This window comes from Erinaceus europaeus, chromosome 11, assembly GCF_950295315.1.
Source record: "Erinaceus europaeus chromosome 11, mEriEur2.1, whole genome shotgun sequence".
Taxonomy (NCBI): Eukaryota; Metazoa; Chordata; class Mammalia; order Eulipotyphla; family Erinaceidae; genus Erinaceus; species Erinaceus europaeus.
This window is the reverse complement of record NC_080172.1, coordinates 107,000,209-107,018,057: the sequence shown is the minus strand read 5'-3', so window position 1 is coordinate 107,018,057 and position 17,849 is coordinate 107,000,209. Positions and strand designations below refer to the sequence as shown.

Sequence of the window (17,849 nt, the reverse complement as noted above, 5' to 3'; positions counted from 1 at the left end):
CCCCCGGCTCTTCACCTGCAGGGGAGTCTTCACTGAAGCAGGTCTGCGGATGTCTGTCTTTCTCTCCCCTGTTGGTATGCTTCTAATTCTGCTTATAAGACCTTTTGTTTTGATCATCACCTTAGGTTCCTTGTATTGCTTAACGTTGTGGCCTATTTACATAATCATTGTTTTAATTGTTTTAATCCCCACTGGGATTAAAACAATTAAAACATTAAAATTAAAAGCTCTTTTTAAAATAATTAAAATTAAAATTTTAAAATTAAAATTAAAAGCTCTTTTTCCACTCTGCCTCCTCTCCTAGTCACACCGTTTTCCACCACTAGTTTGCACTCTCTTTTCGCTCCACTCTCTCTACGTCACACCCTGTTTTTACACCCTACCACTTCCTTCCTGGAGTGTATAAATGCAGATGAATAAAGCCAGCATGGCATGGCATTGCATTGCATCCCAGCTCAGCCATGAGTCCTTGGTCCTCTGTCTCCTACCCAGGAAGCTAGCCCGGCACTCCCCTTCTCTGTCTTCCCCTCCTCTCTCCATTGCTCTCTGTCCTATCCAACAACAATGACATCAATAATAACAACAATAATAACTACAACAAGGGCAACAAAAGGGAATAAATAAGTAAAGATAGTAGGCAGGGGAGACAGAGGCTCCCATTCTTTTTTATGTATTTTTATATTTATTTATTTTCCCTTTTGTTGCCTTTGTTTTTTATTATTGTTATACTTATTATTGTTGTTATTGATATCATTGTTGTTGGATAGGACAGAGAGAAATGGAGAGAGGAGGCATATTTTAGTTATATTCCAAAGGGCCTGTGGCTATACTAGTGTTTTTTTCCCTGAGACTGAAATCTGATATGTAGGTGGATCCTGATTATTGACTGGGAAGGTGATGTCATGGCTGGCAGAAGGACCAGAAAGCTGGATCAGGGAAGAGAGTAGCTCCCAAATATGGGAAAGGTGTATAAATGTTGTTGACTGTAAACCCCATCGATTTGATGTGATCTGGGGCCCATGATCAGCTTAGGAGCCTATGTGACCTCTGCATCCCTCTAGATCTGAGCTCACATTCTGTGGTCATAAGTAGGAACGTTCCAAGCTGCCCCAGTATCAACCCATCTTCCTCAGGTGTAGCATAGAGTATATTGTCCAGCCTCCCTTCGGAGGATGGAACATTCTCTACCATTGTTGATCCAAGTTGAGGGCAAGGTCCTATGGGGGCCCACAAAGGGGTCTATTATTATTCCTGATAGAGATGACCAGTAACAATGGAGAGAGGGAATTATTTGAGGTCTAGGCCCATCATTAAAGTATGCCAGTCTCTTGCTCTTATTCAGCTTTTGCAGTCCTTGCTTTCATAAGGTTAGCTTTGGAGTGAGTGAGACAACTGTAATAGGAAGTAGGTGAGGATGGTATCTAAGTCTAAGTAGACATTATTTCATTATGAACTTGATACTGACTCACTACAGACTATTGTGTATTTTTGCTTACAGGTATATATTTTGCCCTACTTTATGGATACATGTGAACATATGCTCTGTCTTAGGGTACCTGGTCTATATCTAGGTTTTGGGATTTTGTTAGGTTTTGAGCCTCCTGGAATGGAATTTGAGGATACTATGAAAGGAAAGGTCTCACCCGAGTAATGAGGGTGAAGGGTTGACATTCCTTGCCTGACATCTCTGGACACAGTCTGAAGTGAAGCATGCTGATCTGGTACTCGTTGCGTTGATTAGGTTGGGATCGGCGGATACAATATCATTTGGAATAAACTGAGAGAAGCATGCAGGAAAGTGAGCCCCACCCTAGAGGTTCCAGGAAATATGTTTTCAGGAAGAAATATAGGCTCTAAGGAGGAAGCGGGAGGTTCCTGCTGTAGTTAGACATTCTTATAGAATAGGAGCATGAAACCAACCATGGTGGAAGCATTTATACTGTGGAAATCAGAAAATGCTATAAACTAGGAATTTTTTCCTCCTCCCCCCGGAGGTCAGTGGTTAAATATTCAGCAGTGCACCATTAAATAGAGAAAACCAGTAGCTATGTCAGACTGCCTTTTAAGGAATTTCCTGCAGGTTTTTTCAAACTGTAGATGTCTCAGGTGCCACACTATGTAACCCACATGTTGTTTCTATGTCATTAGTTGGAGTTTGGAGTTGGGAAAGTCCAGATGAACTTCCTTCATTTATTGAGCTCAGAAGCCACACACATCATCACCATCCACTGTCTAAACACTCCATTGTGGACAAGTGCTCAGACAAGTGACACAGGAACACCCATTGGCTTCAAGGGATGGAATGGCCAGATTTCTGAACAAAACACTCTACTTGGACCCAAAGTACTTTCAGATGATTGCAAGGTAAGGGAGTTGATTTTCAGAATTGCTCAAGGTAGCTAACATAAAATTGATCAAACTATAGAATTAGAATAATGCGCCAGGCTAGTGGCACACCTACCGCACACATTCTACAGTGCTCAAGGACCCAGGTTCAAACCCCTGGTCCCCACCTACAGGGGGACCTCTTCACTAGTGGTGAAGTAGAGCTGAAGGTGTCTCTTTATCTCTATCTCCCCCTTCCCTCTCAATTTTCCCAGTCTCTATCCAATGATAAATAAGTTAAATTAAATTAAATTAAAATAATGGGGGGGTGGCAGTAGCATAGCGGGTTAAGCACACATGGCGAGAAGCGCAAGGACCAGGCATAAGAATCCTGGTTCGAGCCCCCAGCTCCCCACCTGCAAGGGTCGCTTTGCATGCAGTGCAGCAGGTCTGCAAGTGTCTATCTTTCTCTCCTCTATGTCTTCCCCTCCTCTCTCGATTTCTCTTTGTCCTGTCCAACAACAACAGCTATAGCAACAATTAACAACCACAACAAGGGCAATAAAAATGGGGAAGGGAATGGCCCCCAGGAGCAGTGGACTCGTAGTGCTGGTACCGAGCCCCAGCAAGAAACATGGGGGGGGGAATAAAATAAAATAACTACTAAAATTATAATAGTGAAACTATGGTATTATTGCAATCTGCCAATATAGATGGGAATAAATTTTAATATGAATGATTTGCTACAACTATTTTCAGAATAAATTATTCGCTTATATCATAGTTTGTCAAAATGATTATCACACCACCTGATCTCTTGTGAGTTCTTATATGTAAAGCAGGTGTTAATAAATATATAATCACCTTGCACTGGCAGAGTTTAGATGTGACAGGAACTATCTAGTCTGCACACATACATTATCTTATCTTATCCTAATTGCTTTGTGAAGAAATTAGAACTAGCTTCATTTTAAAAGAAAAAGTAAGACTGCCTTGCCATGTGCAACCCAAGTTCGGGCCTGGCCCACACCACCTTGAAGGAAGCTTCAGTTCTGTGGTCTCTGTCACTCTCTTTCTCTGCCTCTCTTTCTCTCTGTCTCTATCTGGGTGGGGGGAGGAAAGGAAAGGAAAGGAAAGGAAAGGAAAGGAAAGGAAAGGAAAGGAAAGGAAAGGAAAGGAAAGGAAAGGAAAGGAAAGGAAAGGAAAGGAAAGGGGAAGTGGCCCTGGAAAGGGAAGGGAAGGGAAGGGAAGGGAAGGGAAGGGAAGGGAAGGGAAGGGAAGGGAAGGGAAGGGAAGGGAAGGGAAGGGAAAGGAAGGGAAGGGAAGGGAAAGGGAGGGGTAAGAAATTGAAAGCCCAGAGATGTTAAGTAACTTGCTTAATGTCATGTACCTAATTAGTGAAGCAGCGAGAAATCCAATCCACTTTCATCCAGTTCCAAAGCATATGTCACATTGTATTGCTGGGGACTTGTAGTCTTCACAGCACTGAGAGGGAGCTCCCATTACCCTTATTTTATATGTGAAAGAACACTGGTACCTAAGTTTCTTTTAAAATCAGTTCCAGGGCTGGGCAGTGGCACTCCTAGTTCAGAACATATGTTACCACATGCAAGGACCTGGATTTGCACACCTGTTTCCCACCTACAGGGAAGAAGTATCACAAGCTACAAAGCAGGTCTTCAGAGGTCTCTCTCTCTCCCTCTCTCTCTCTCCAAGTAGAAATTATAGATATGCTTTAAGGTACACCCAGAGTGCTTCTGATCTCACGTGATCTCAGAAACAAAGCAGGGTCAAGCTTGATTGGTATTTGGATGGGAGACCATGTTAAACTCTGAATTCTGTTTTTGTTTTTTTTTTTGCCTCCAGGGTTATTGCTGGGGCTCAGTGTCAGCACTATGAATCCACTGCTCCTAGAGGCCTTTTTTCCCATTTTGTTGCCCTTGTTGTTGTCATTATTGTTGTTGGATAGGACAGAAAGAAATGGAGAGAGGAGAAGACAGAGGGGGAGAGAAAGATAGACATCTGCAGACCTACTTCACTGCTTTTGAAGCGACCCCCTTGCAGGTGGGGAGCTGGGATTTCAAACTGGGATCCTTGAGCTTCATGCCGTGTGCGCTTAGCCCGCTGCCCTACCACCCGACCCCAAACTCTGAATTCTGAATTGCATAATCCATCTAGCACAGTCTTGTACCATGCCAATTTATTCTTTGTTTTATTTTTTATTTATAAAAGGAAAAATTGACTAAACCATAGGATAAGAGAGGTACAACTTTACACACTTCCCACCATCAGAAATCTGTATCCTATCCCCTCCCCTGATAGCTTTCATATTCTTTAACCCTCTGGGAGTATGGACCCAAAGTCATTGTGGGATGCAGAAGATGGAAGGTCTGGCTTCTGTAATTGCTTCCCCGCTGAACATGGGCATTGACAGGTTGATCCATGCTCCCAGCCGGCTTCTCTCTTTCCCTAGTGGGGAAGGGCTCTGGGGAAGCAGAGCTCCAGGACATATTGGTGGGGTTTTCTGTCCAGGGAAGTCTGGTCGGCATCATGCTAGCATCTGGGACCTGGTGGTTGAAAAAAGAGTTAGAATATAAAGCCAAGCAAATTGTTGACCAATCATAGACCTAAAGGCTGGAATAGTGCAGATGAAGAGTTGGGGGGTGTCATTAAGGTTCAGGGTTCCAGCAGGCCGGGCTAGCTTTGTGGCAGTGAACAGAGACTTGGGGACACATGGCTGGGCCAGGAAGCTGTATTTCTTTATTCACAAACAAGGATTCATAAACTAACACAAACCAATCAACACACAGATCTGTCCTGCATCCTTCTCCGGTGGCCGCTCCAACTCTGGAACTCTGTCAGGGTTCTGGGGGCGGGGAGAAGAGGGCCCGCAAAACTAGCAGGGGCCATACCACTATCTCCCAGAGGCAGGGGGGTGAGACCAAAACCAATGTGAAGCATACAACAATTCCCCCTTTTCTTTTTAACTAAATGACCATAGTATCAGGGGTGTGGGGTGAACAGAAACCTATATCGTACAGGCATTTTTTTTTTAAAAGAAACTGGCACAAACATGGAGGAACATGTAAGCGAGTAACAAGAACCAGTGTGCTGCCAAGGGAAGGCCTGAGGGGGACCTTTTTTTGCCTCTGGGGGGCGTTACTTGCCTCGACAGGCATTTTCTAGCATGGGGGCGGGGAACGGCCTAGAGTCCCAAGGCAGCTGGCTGCAGTCAGTCTTTGAGAAACCCAGCAGCATAAAGGGAAGCTACAAAGTGTCCAAGAGGTGAACCAGTGAGTCTGATAGAAATGCCAGTCCAAAGCAGATGTCCACGGAAGAATTGCCAGGGGGTGGAATGTTGTATGAGGAAGGTCAGCTGCTGGAATTCCAGTTTTCTGTAGAGAACTTGACAGCTGCAATTTACTTACTATGAAACAAAACTTGTAGCTAGCCTGGCCTGCTGGAGCCCCGAACTCTAACGATGGGGGGGAGGGGTCCTCCATTTTGTAGATAGCTAGTAGGAATATTTTAGATATTTTCCAAAGGGCCTGTGGCTATACCAGTTTTTTTTTTGTTTGTTTTTCTTTTTTCCCCTGAGCGTGAAATCTGATATGCCGGTGGATCCGTGTATTGTCTGGGGAGATTATGTCATGGTTGGAAAAAGGACCAGAAAGCTGAATCAGGGAAGAGTGTAGCTCCCTAATATGGGAAAAGGGTATAAATATTGTTGACTATAAACCCCATCGATTTGATGTGATCTGGTGCCCATGATCAGCTTAAGAGCCTATGTGACCTCTGCATCCCTCTAGATCTGAGCTCACATTCTGTGGTCCTGAGTAGAAACCTCCCAGGCTGCCCCAGTATCAACCCATATTCCTCAGGTGTAGCATAGAGTATGTTGTCCAGCCTCATTTCAGAGGATAGAACATTCTCTACCATTGTTGATCCAAGTTGAGGGCAAGGTCCTATGGGGGCCCACAAAGGGGTCTGTTGTGTTGTTCCTCATAGAAATGACCGGTAACAATGGAGAGAGGGATTTATTCGAGGTCTAGGCCCATCATGTCTGTTTGGGAATCTCAGGACGCCAATTTATTCTTAGCCTTTCCCCATCTAGCTAGATTTATACAAACTTTTAACTGGAATTTAGAACCCAGAACTAATTTATCTAGTTTCATATTTCCTTATGTTGAAAGAAAATTGAGGCTTACATCTTACTTAACTGTACATAATATACTTGGTATACAATTAACATTACTTGGAAGAGTTCACAAGTGCATCTAACAGTGTCTTACAGATAGGGATCTAGTTCTAGCTATCACACCAAATTTATAACTCAGTAATTTTTTTCCTAAATGAACTTTTCCACAACTTTAAAATGGAATTTATAGTTTGAATAATCTCTAAAGTTCCTTCAAATTTAGACTATTATACTGTGGTAAGTCTGCGGATAAGTAAATAAACTCCTGATTTAAAGACTTCAGAAAATGCTGGCACTCCCATGGAGGGGATCCAGTCAGGGGGCAAGTCACCGACCCTCCCTCTCTGTCTCTAAGGGGCCCAGATATTCAGACAGGGGGCATCAGGGAGTATTCTGATACAAACATTCATTTTATTTGGGGATGGGTACAGGTTTATATAGAGAGTTAAAAAACACTTTTCAAATACGTCAGAAATTACAGGTTTCTTAAAGGTCAGCTTGCCCCTATGGTAGGGGGCTGGTATGACAAGAATGGATGCAATACATAAAGGTCAAAATGATTAGTCTCCATGATGCAGGCAGGTTAATTATCCAAAGGCATTTGAGAGAAGCATAGGGGTTAAACCAGTAAGGAAAGGTAGAGAAAAGTAAAACAAAACTTGGTGTAAATCATAGATATCAAAAGACACAAGGAAATAAGATTTGGGGGCTTTTCACTATCTGGTGTTAGGGGTGTATGATAGAGTGTGTTCTCCTTTGTGATCAAAAGGTGAAGTGGATGTGTGAACTTTGAGTTACTGTCATGAACTTTGAGTGAACCCTAAAGCAGGCAGCCATTTGGCCTGTTAGCAGAGAGTGTGAGAGGCCTGTAGACTTTCTGTGAGCTTGGGAGACTAACAAGAAGTAACTGAATCTGAGAGACTTTTCCCTCTTGGCTCATCTCTAAGGAGAGAGGCTAACAAGTGGGGTGTCTTTCCAGACCTCCATCCAGGGATGGGAGAGCTCCCCTAAGCTCTACCAAGCTTTCACATAGTCCCACAAGAAAACTACTCAGTTGTTTTTCTATTTTATCTTCTTGAATCTGAGTCATAAGACATTCATTTTGTTCCACAAAAATAATTTATAACAAGCTGAAAAGCTTCCGGTAATAAAGGAAACAAAGTCCAAGAAAAGAAAAATAAAGGAAACTAAGCGGGACCCAGAGATTGGAAATAGAGGAATTTAAAAGATGATTCAAGATAATTGTAATTTGCTTTTGCCTGAGGAAACTATTGTTAACATCTTACTAAAGTATAAAAAGGTTTCACTGGCCTATTCCCTTTCATCCAAAGAAAAAATAACCATTCTGGAAAGCTTGTCCGAAGTAAAGGAACATAGAAAATGTTTTAATCATGCTAGCAATAGTGCAGCCTTTTAATTCTTAACTAGTATGGTGATTATCAGACAACAGAAACAATAATTTATTTTTATGTATGTATTTATTATTTGAATAGAGACAAAGTTTAGAGGGAGGGAAGGATAGATAGATAGATAGATAGATAGATAGATAGATAGATAGATAGATAGATAGATAGATAACACCTGCAGCACCATTTCACTACTTATGAAGTTTCTTCCCTATAGATGATGGGACCCAGGCCTTGAACCTGGGTTCTTGCACACTGTAATGTGTGTGTTCAACCAGATGTATTACCATTTGGCCCTCAAACAATAGCTTTTTAAGTGAAAAAAAAATGCTTATTACCACTTTGGAGAAATAAACATGTTAATGTGTCCAGCGACTTAAATTGTTACCATTTATTGAGTCATTTTTTTTGTGTGTGTCAGGCATTATTCTGAGTAGTTTCTATTCAACATTTCCTATCTTTATTGACTCTGAGCATTTCATCTGCTAAGAATGATTACTAATGAAAGAATTTTATGAAAATATTTTGTTATTTTACAGATTCAAGATGGCAGCTGGCATAAGGCAAAATTCCTTTTTCATACCAATGACCCTAATCAACTACCCATAATTGAAATACAGAAACTTCCTCATCTCAGAGCTCAACAGAAGTACTACATTGAAAGCAGCTCTGTGTGTTTTCTTTAAAAGGCTATGAATCAGTTCAGAGCTTATTCCGTGGGCAGGTAATTGCTGTCAACAAGAGGGAAAATATATAGACAGAAAGATTTTATTGTTATGGATTAGAACAAAGGCTAAATCTTTAAGAATCTCAGGAAGAAAAGATTTTCTCTGAAGAAGGAGAAAAGACATTTTTTTAAAGGACTATGATTGATAAAGTATTTAATTCTTTTTAAAATGATATTGATCTGAGCTTTTTTTCAGAGAATTCCCTAGATCTGGAGATGTATAAGCATGGAATTCTTCAGGTTATGCTTAATTTTTTTTTCACTGTCTGAGAGCAAAGTACTTTAGACAGCTGGAGATGCAGAGCATGGTGGAGCAATACTGGTTAGTGCTGTCACATGTGCAATGCTTCTGTCTAAAAATAACAAGCCACAATCTGATATGTCTTATTTTCCCAAATACTAAGCTGTATTTAAGACCCTAATGGGCATATACATCTTAGCTGGTGGTACACTACCTCTTAAATGTTGCCTTTTTGTGTTGCTTGGTGCTCTTTCGAAAACAAGGTGCTTGTGACATTGATAAACCATTTGATTTCTTTTTTCATCTTTGTCATTCTTCAAGAGTGTATGTACTGGTTACATCAAGATTTATTTTGTTGTTAGTACTTATTTTAATCTGTTTGGTCACATACTAAATAGCAAGTAAAATGTTATTTATGTGAAGTCCTTTTATTTTAAAATTCTCTTTGTGTATATGGAATCGAAGTTGGCACATTGTAACCTATACTTATGCACAACAGGTTTGAGAGATTTCTTTTTATGTTTTATTTTTTAAATTGTTGTAAAAAAATTATAGGCCAGCTACATCTAGTAGTGGGCTTGGGTTAGAGGTTGGGGGTTGCAATATACTATTTTTAAAAATCCGTGATCATCTGGAATGATACTTTGTGTGTGTGTGTGTGTGTGTGTGTAAATATATATGTGTGTAATTTGTAAAGTTTTATTCTGCAAACCCTTTGAAATTGCTGCTGTTTTAAATTATAAAAACCTTTGTATTTCTGCTTCATAAAAATTACATAATAGCAATCACTAATTTTCTTTTATTATTCTTAGATTTACTATGTGGGGACCTAAAATGTATTCAACATAGTCTTTAAAGAAACATATAGAAAAGAAAAAGAAAAGAAAAACAGTCTTTTCCTTTTTGAAGTAGCTCAGACATTTCAAAGTTTTCTTGTTGCCAAGAAATGTTAGTTTTAAGTTGTTTTTTTTTTAAAAAAAAAACACACATAGTATAACTTTTGGCATATAGAAAGCTTATCTATTACCCTCAGCAAACCATGCTTACCAAGCAATAATAAAAATGTGCCTTATATTTTGTGGTAATGTTTTCTTCTTTAATGACCATGCTCTGTCATTGTGTCTGAATACAACTCTGGCATAATCACTTCGTACTATGTATATTTACATTGCTAAAAAATATCTGCTACATACCTAACAGTAACATAATTTATTCATTTCCTTCTTGCCCCACCCCTTTTATTTTCCAAGTTAAGGTCTTAACACAGAAATAAACTCATAGATGGTTAAATGATTTTCACCCAGGGAGATAATATCTCTAAATAAGAAAAGGACAGGTTCTTTCTTTTTTTTTTTTTTGAACAAAGAATGAAGTGGAACCCTTATTTTACAGTCTACACAAAATTATGGGGCCAAGTTGTGTACTTGGTTGAGTGCACATGTTATGGTGTGCAAGGACCCAGGTTTGAGTCCCTGGTCCCCACCTGCAGGGGGAAAGCTTCATGAGTGGTGAAGTAATGCTGCAGGTCTCTCTCTGTCTCTCTTTTTCCCTATCACCCTCTCAATTTCTCAAATACCAATAAATAAAGGTATTTTTTAATTAGATGAAAATGGATTTAAAAAACTATCAATTTAAGGGGTAAAACTATAAAGCTCATGTAAGAAAATATAGTATAAAGACTTTAGAGACCAGGTGGTGGCACATCTGGTTGAGTGCACATGTTACAATGCATAAAAACCCAGGTTCAAGCACCAAGTCCTCTCAATTTCTGACTGACTCTAGCCAATAAATAAAGATAACAGAAAAAAAGACTCTATATAATTGAATTTCGAAATGATTTTTTTGGAGATAATGCCAAAAGCACAGTCAACAAAAGAAAAAATAGAGTTTCATCAAAATCAAAGACTCTGGGAGTTGGGCGGTAGCACAGCGAGTTAAGTACAGGTGGCGCAAAGTGCAAGGACCGGCGTAAGGATCCTGGTTCAAGCCCCTGGATCCCCACCTGCAGGGAAGTCACTTCACAAGCGGTGAAACAAGTCTGCAGGTGACTATCTTTCTCTCCCCCTCTCTGTCTTCCCCTCCTCTCTCCATTTCTCTCTGTCCTATCCATCAATGATGATATCATCATCAATAATAATAATAACTACAACAATAAAACAAAAAGGGAATAAATAAATAAATGTTTAAAAAACAACCTAAAGACTTCTATACATTGAGAATAAAAACTATGCCACAAAGTGGGAAAAAGTATTTTGCAAAGTATCTATGTAGGTGATTAATATTCAGAACACCCACAACTCAACATCAAAAAGAAAACAACCCGAATGAAGGTGTGCAAACAGAATACAGAGCTAACACAGCAGCAGTGCCGTTGTATATAAGAGGTCCCAAAGTTGATCCTCAGTGCCACCAGGAACCGGAGCTGAGTGGTGCGCTAGCAAAAAGAAAGAGAAAAAGGAAGAAAGAAGAGACAGAAAGAAAGAAAGAAAGAAAGAAAGAAAGAAAGAGAAAGAAAGAGAGAGAAAGAAAGGAAAGGAAAGGAAAGGAAAGGAAAGGAAAGGAAAGGAAAGAAAGAAAGAAGGAAAGAAAGAAAGAAAGAAAGAAAGAAAGAAAGAAAGAAAGAAAGAAAGAAAGAAAGAAAGAAAAAGAAAATTTATATCCTCCCTTACTGTCCTTTATTCTTAACTTCCCCCTGTAAGTGAAATCATTCAGTATTTGTCTCTCCTCTTTCTGGCTTCTCACTCAACATGATGCCTTTAAGTTCTGCCCCCAATACTGCAAAGGAGATACTCTGTGTAGTACTCCACTGTGTATGTATGTATCACAACTAAACCCAGTCCAAATCCTATTTGGTGTTTCCCCTTTCTGTTCTTATTTCTCAACTTCTGTCTATGAGTGAAATCATCCCATATTCTTCCTTCTCTTTTTAAGAAATTTTTTAATCATTTATTTTATTCATTAGATAGAGACAGCCAGAAATCAAGAGGGGAGGGGAAGACAGAGAAGGAGAGAGAAAGAGACACCTGAAGATCTGCTTTACCACTCAGAAAGCTTTGTCCTTGCAGGTGGGGACCCGGGGTCCTTGCACATTGTGACGTGTGTGATCAACCAGGTGCACCACCACCCAGGCCCCATATTTTTCCTTCTCTTTCTGGCTTATCTTACTTAACATGATTCCTTCAAGCTCCATCCAAGATAAAGTGAAGAAAGTGAATTCATAATTCTCTCAATAGCTGAGTCATATGTGTATCCCACAACTTTCTTGGTCACTCATTTGTTGTTGGACACCTAGGTTGCTTCCTATATTCATAGCAGCAAAGGAGATTTAAATGCTGTGTTTTGCGTATTAATAGGGAATACTGCCCAGGTCAAACTATACTATCTGACAAAATCCATAGCCATACTTAAACTAGGTAATCTCATTTTCCTTGTTTTGCTGATCCAATCAGAGTCTTCTCCTCCCAGCCTACCCCCTGATTTGGAATTAGAAATCAGGATCCAAAGTCAATGATAACTCTGGAACTGTACACACAGAGGCTGTAGAAATCCTTTGGGAATTGTGGAGCAAAAATGGGCAAGACAGACATCTGAGTTTAGAATTAATCAGATTTAGTGGCCTCAGAGGTTAACATGCATTCATTCTATGCTATGCTACTCCAATTTCCCTTCAAAGAATTTGTCAGTCACAAGAATGTTGTCCATAGTTGTTAGTTTTCAGCTCCCCAGCTATAGAAAGGTCACTTGCCCAAGGTGATGCCTTTCTGATGCAACTGGTGACTGAATGGAGTTGGATATAAAGAAAGGAAATATGTGTTAGTGCTAGACTATATCAAACACTCTAATGCAAAAATGCTTTCTTCAGAGCTACCCATCATGGTAGCCAAAGCTTTGTCAAACATGAATCACAATTTAAGTTTGCTGGGATAGCCTGAGGGTGCTTCTTCCCAAGCAAGTGCTCTCTGGGTTGGAGAGAACTCAACTGGAGCCAATCTAGGCTGCTGCGTGGGAGAGGGATCAGGAACTCGTGCAGAGCTAACATCGTCTCAGGAAATATACTCTGGAACTCTCGGAGCCGGAAGGCAATTCCAAGTGTTTTTACTCAGAAAAGCAGCTTGTATATATACTAGCCAAGTAGGGTGGAAACAGGGTGTGACGTAGAGAGGGTGGAGCAAAAAGACTGTGGTGGAAATCAGGGTGTACTAGGAGAGGGGGCGGAGCAAAAAGACATCCAGTGGGGATTAAACCAATGCCTTGCAGGCAGGGCGGTGCTTGGTTAACAGTGGTTATGTAAATAGAATACAGTGTTAAGCAGGGGGGATTAAACCAATGAAACAGAAGGGGTCTTAGAAGCATAGCAACGTAAGTTCTCTCACTGAGGAATCCTACTTAGCCCACCCCTAACTCCACCCCATTTCTGTTTGCAGGTACTGGTCCCTGATAATTCCTATCAGACTCTCTTTCTCTCTCTCTCTTTTTAAGATTTTATTTATTTATTAATGAGAAACATAGGAGGAGAGGTAAAGAGCCAGACATCACTCTGGTACATGTGCGGCAGGGGATTGAACTCAGGACCTCATGCTTGAGAGTCCAGTGCTTTATCCAGTGTGCCACCTTCCGGACCACCAGACTGTTTTTACATAACCAAACCTATAGTACTTCCAAACACATTCCAATAAAAACTCAAATTTAGGCTTCCAGGGTCTCTAGTTCCTGGTCCAAAATTCTAATGTAGGATTCAGTTGCACTTCCACTTCCTGGACTTTCTCTTAAGCTGGCTCAAGTGCAAACAGAGGACTTTGATGAGGATGTTATTGTTTTTTTGTTGTTGTTTGTTTGTTTTAGTACTGTATGAATAGCTGTGTAATCTTGAACAAGTAAGTCATTTTATTTCTCTGAGTCTTCATATTCTTAGCTGTCCATCAGAGGGTCAGGAAATGTCCTTACCATCTTCGTTCTGATTGAGTCTATATCAGTCAGAGAGTTGATTACATGAAATGCCAAAATGAGCTTAACCATTCCTAACATACACTTTCTCATGTTTTTCAGTCTTGTCCAAAATGTCTTCTGGGAAAGCATCCTCAATTATCCCGCTGTGTAATAGACTTAGCTAAGCATTTTGTCAAAGGGCCCAACACTTAGGAAGGCTGCACCATCTTTCCTGGAGCAGAGCTAATAGTATTAGCGCAGGAAAGCTTGAACCTTACTACTTTTTCTAAATTGAGATGGGAAAGGAAAGAATAAGGATTTGAAGAAATGCATAAGAATTCTTGTTCAGCCTCTCATGACTTCTCCCTCCCTTTCTCTGTCCCCATTCTGTCTTTATCTTTATCCTTGCTCTATATTCCAACAACCCGTAAATTCCTTAAGGCTTCAAGGACTACTCAAGTCTTCCTTTTCCATCAAAACTGACATTCAAGAGTCCCACCATACCCTCCAGTACTTCCATAATACCATCATTAAAAACTACAGTTCTGGGGGCCACCCAGTGGCACATCTGGTTAAGCACTCACAATACAGTGCACAGAGACCCAGGGGAAAGCACGGGAAAAGCTTCACAAGTGATGAAGCAAGGCTACAGGTGTGTCTCTCCCTCCCCCCTCTCATTTTCTCTTTGTCTCTACCCAATAATGATTAAAGAAAAAATATTTTTAAACTATATTTCCGGGAGTGGGAGTCAGGCAGTAGCTCAGCGGGGTAAGCGCACGTGGCGTGAAGCACAAGGACCAGCATAAGGATCCTGGTTCAAGCCCCGGATCCCCACCTGCAGGGGAGTTGCTTCACAGGCGTTGAAGCAGGTCTTCAGGTGTCTATCTTTCTCTCCCCCTCTCTGTCTTACCCTCCTCTCCATTTCTCTCTGTCCTATCCAACAATGACGACATCAATAACAACAATAAAAACCAAGGGCAACAAAAGGGAAAATAAATAAATGTTAAAAAAAAGTGTTTTAAAACTATAGTTCCAAAATGTTGTTAGAGATCTAAATTAATAAAAAGTGATGTCTTTTCCTACCTGAGACCTGTCTGGATCCCCAGCATTACAGAGACCTATATTATATGGACTTTGTTTCTGTCACTGCTAGCTGATTCCCACACATGCTTCCATTTAATCTTTTAAATAACACTAAAATATTATGCATGTACAAACTATTGTATTTACTGGCAACTGTAAAACATTAATCCCCCAATAAAGGAAAAAATGATATGGTCTGGGAGGTGGTGCAGTGGATAAAGCATTGGATTCTCAACCATGAGGCCCCAAGTTCAATCCCCAGCAGCACATGTACCAGAGTGATGTCTGGGTCTTTCTCTCCTATGTCTCTCATGAATAAATAAATTTTTTTTAAAAAAAGAAAGAAAGAAAAAATGTTTAAATAAATAAAAAAGAAATTAAATAATAAAATATTTTATTAGTGATTAAATAATGATTAACAAGATTGTAAGATAACAGGGGTACAATGCCTCCACTGGAAGCCTCTCTATTCTTGATCCCTCTGGGAGTATGGACCAAACTTAAAAGTTTTTTTTTTTTTTTAATACCGTATCTCCTTGGGGAGCAACTAAATTTTGGGAAATGCAACACTGAGGTTCCCTTCCATTTGATGTCATCTTTTGTCTATTTCCATTCCAAAACGAAGCATTTGGTATCCGCGTCTTCAGGAGCAGGCTGTTGCACTTTGCAGCAGACAGCTGCCAAGCCTGGGGAGAGGGGGGCGTGTCGCCATCACCCGGGAAAGCTTGGTCGAGGCTCCGCCTCGGAGGCGGGAGTTGCTGTGGGCGTGGCCTCATGCTGACCTATCAGGACGCTTGTCTGACGACCTCCGCTCTGTTAAGAGCTGTGAATGGGGAGGGGCTGGAGAGTAGCTTTACGACACCTGGGCAGATTACGGCAGGCCGGCCGGGCTGCAGCTTTGTGGCACACGTGGGCCGCTGTTTGGATCCCGGCTGGTTAATTCATTGCTGCTGGCGTGCATCGGACGTGTTGGAAGTGCGTGGCAGCGGGGACGGAGGGTCGTGAGCTGATGGATTTTGCAGGAATTGAGGGGACTTGGGGAAGAGGAGTCCCGAGTGGAGCAGAGGGTGCGCGGCGCGGTCCTGAAGCCGAGCGGGAGGCAGCCGGGGAACCGGCGCGGGTGGCGCAGGCCGGCGGCGGGGAGCCGGGGCGAGGGTGGGCGGGGATGGAGAGCACCCGGCACGGGGACGACGGAAGCGGGCCCCGGGGGGAGGGCATGCGAGTGGACTTGGCGCTCGTGAAACAAGAGGTCCTGGACTGGCCGGAGGTGGAGGAAGGTGTGTTTCATAGTCAGTGGGTGAAGCAGGAGGTGGAGGATGGGCCCGAGGTGAAGGAGGAGAAACCCGACCTCCTGGAGCTGAAGCAGGAGGTGGGTGACAGCTGGATAGTCAAACAGGAGAAGGTGGACGACATAGAGGTGAAGGAGGAGAAAGTGAACGTGAAGCAGGAAGTCATGGACTGGTTAGACGTGAAGGAAGAGAGGATGGATTACTTGGAAATTAAACAGGAGGAAGTGTTCCTCGACCTGAACATCAAAAAGGAGGAGATGATAGATGAAGCGTATGTAAAGGAAGAGCCGTGGGTCCTGAAAAAGGAAGAGGAGATGGATAATGCAGAGGTGAAAGAAGAAGAGTTGCCGACCAATCTGCAGATGGGTTCCAAGCGGAAACTGGCCATGTCAAGGTAGGAGGAGGTGTGGGGGGGGGTCCATTGGGAGGGTTAAAGGTGCGGGGTCCTCTGTTGTCTAGACAGGAGGAGTTTACACCATCAGCAGGGTGTGGAATAATGACAGACAAGCAGACATTTAGCACATTTAAGTGGTGGGCAAGGATGGGGGGTTGGCATTGAGAAGAGGGTTGTCCAGTGACTACAGATGTAGCGGAAATAATGGGAGGTTGACAGTGTTAATGAGCAGTGCCTAAATTAGTAATTAAAATTCGGGGGGCCAGGGAAACTCTTGGACCAGATTCTGACTTGTTATAATTTTGACTTTTTAAAAAAAAAAATTATTAGTGATTTAATAATGATTAACAAGATTGTAAGATAACAGGGGTACAGTTCAATACAGTTCCCACTATCAGAGTTCAGTGTCCCATCCCCTCCATTGGAAGCTTCCCTATTCTTTGTCCTTCTCTGGGAGCATGGGCCAAAATTCTTTGTGGGGTACAGAAAGGTGGAAAGGTCTGGCTTCTGTAATAGCTTCTCTACTGGACATGGACGTTGACAGGTGAATCCATACCCCCAGCCTGTTTCTATCTTTCCCTAGTGGGGTAGGGCTCTGGAAAGATGAGACTTGGGGACACAGTGGTGAGGTCGTCTGCCCAGGGAAGTAAGGATGGAGTCAAGAGTAGCATCAGCAACTTGGTGGCTGAAATATGGTAAGATATAAAGCAGGTCAAATTGTTTAATAAACAGGAACCCAAAGGTAGAAACAGAGCAGATGAAATTAGGGATCTTCAGGTGGGAAGAAGCTAGGATGTCTATTTTAGGTATGTTCTAACAGGCCCATGGCTAGTAATTTTTGCCTGAGTCTGATAACTAGAATATTGTCTGGGGAGATGATGTCATAGTTTAAAATAGGGCTAGAAAGCTGGATTAGGGTAGAGAGTAGCTCCCAAACATGAGGAAAGTATGAAAATACTGTTAACAACAACAACAACAAAAACTGAACTATTTACCCCATAAATGCTAATGAAATCAGTTGAATCAAGACTTTCATGCCTGAGTCTCAGAAGGCCCCAGCCTCAATCCCCAGCTCCACCATATTCCATAGTTGAGTGTTCAGGTAAAAAAATAAGTTAATCAATGGTGACAAAGTGGCCTAGCTTTAAATTAGAACAGAATATACTTGAACTCACCCACTTAACTGGTTTTTCTCATAGTCAGTGTCCCAAAATTCTAGAATCATAGCATTTTAGATCTTTAAGTTTCTTTCTTCCTTTT

At 41.6% G+C, this 17,849-nt stretch overlaps 2 protein-coding genes across 5 annotated transcripts in view; both read left to right on the top strand.

The window, feature by feature from the left end:
- COL24A1 (collagen type XXIV alpha 1 chain) overlaps window positions 1-9,971 on the top strand; it is a 353,825-nt gene extending 343,854 nt beyond the window's left edge. Inside the window, exons 59-60 of the mRNA XM_016191238.2 lie at window positions 2,149-2,364; window positions 8,469-9,971. Coding sequence (XP_016046724.2) covers window positions 2,149-2,364; window positions 8,469-8,615 — 363 coding nt within the window. The 3' untranslated portion in view covers window positions 8,616-9,971. The remainder of the gene's footprint in view (window positions 1-2,148; window positions 2,365-8,468) is intronic.
- Window positions 9,972-15,652: 5,681 nt separating this feature from the next.
- ZNHIT6 (zinc finger HIT-type containing 6) overlaps window positions 15,653-17,849 on the top strand; it is a 66,571-nt gene continuing 64,374 nt past the window's right edge. For 2 of the 4 annotated variants that reach the window (XR_009552646.1, XM_060202275.1), the window contains exon 1: window positions 15,996-16,589. Coding sequence is in view for 3 of the 4 variants with exons in the window: in XM_060202275.1 (XP_060058258.1) it covers window positions 16,072-16,589 (518 nt within the window). In the remaining variant the exon portion in view is untranslated. Of the gene's footprint in view, window positions 16,590-17,849 lie in introns of all 4 variants that reach the window. The other 2 variants (XM_060202276.1, XM_007524748.3) reach the window with 2 other exon arrangements.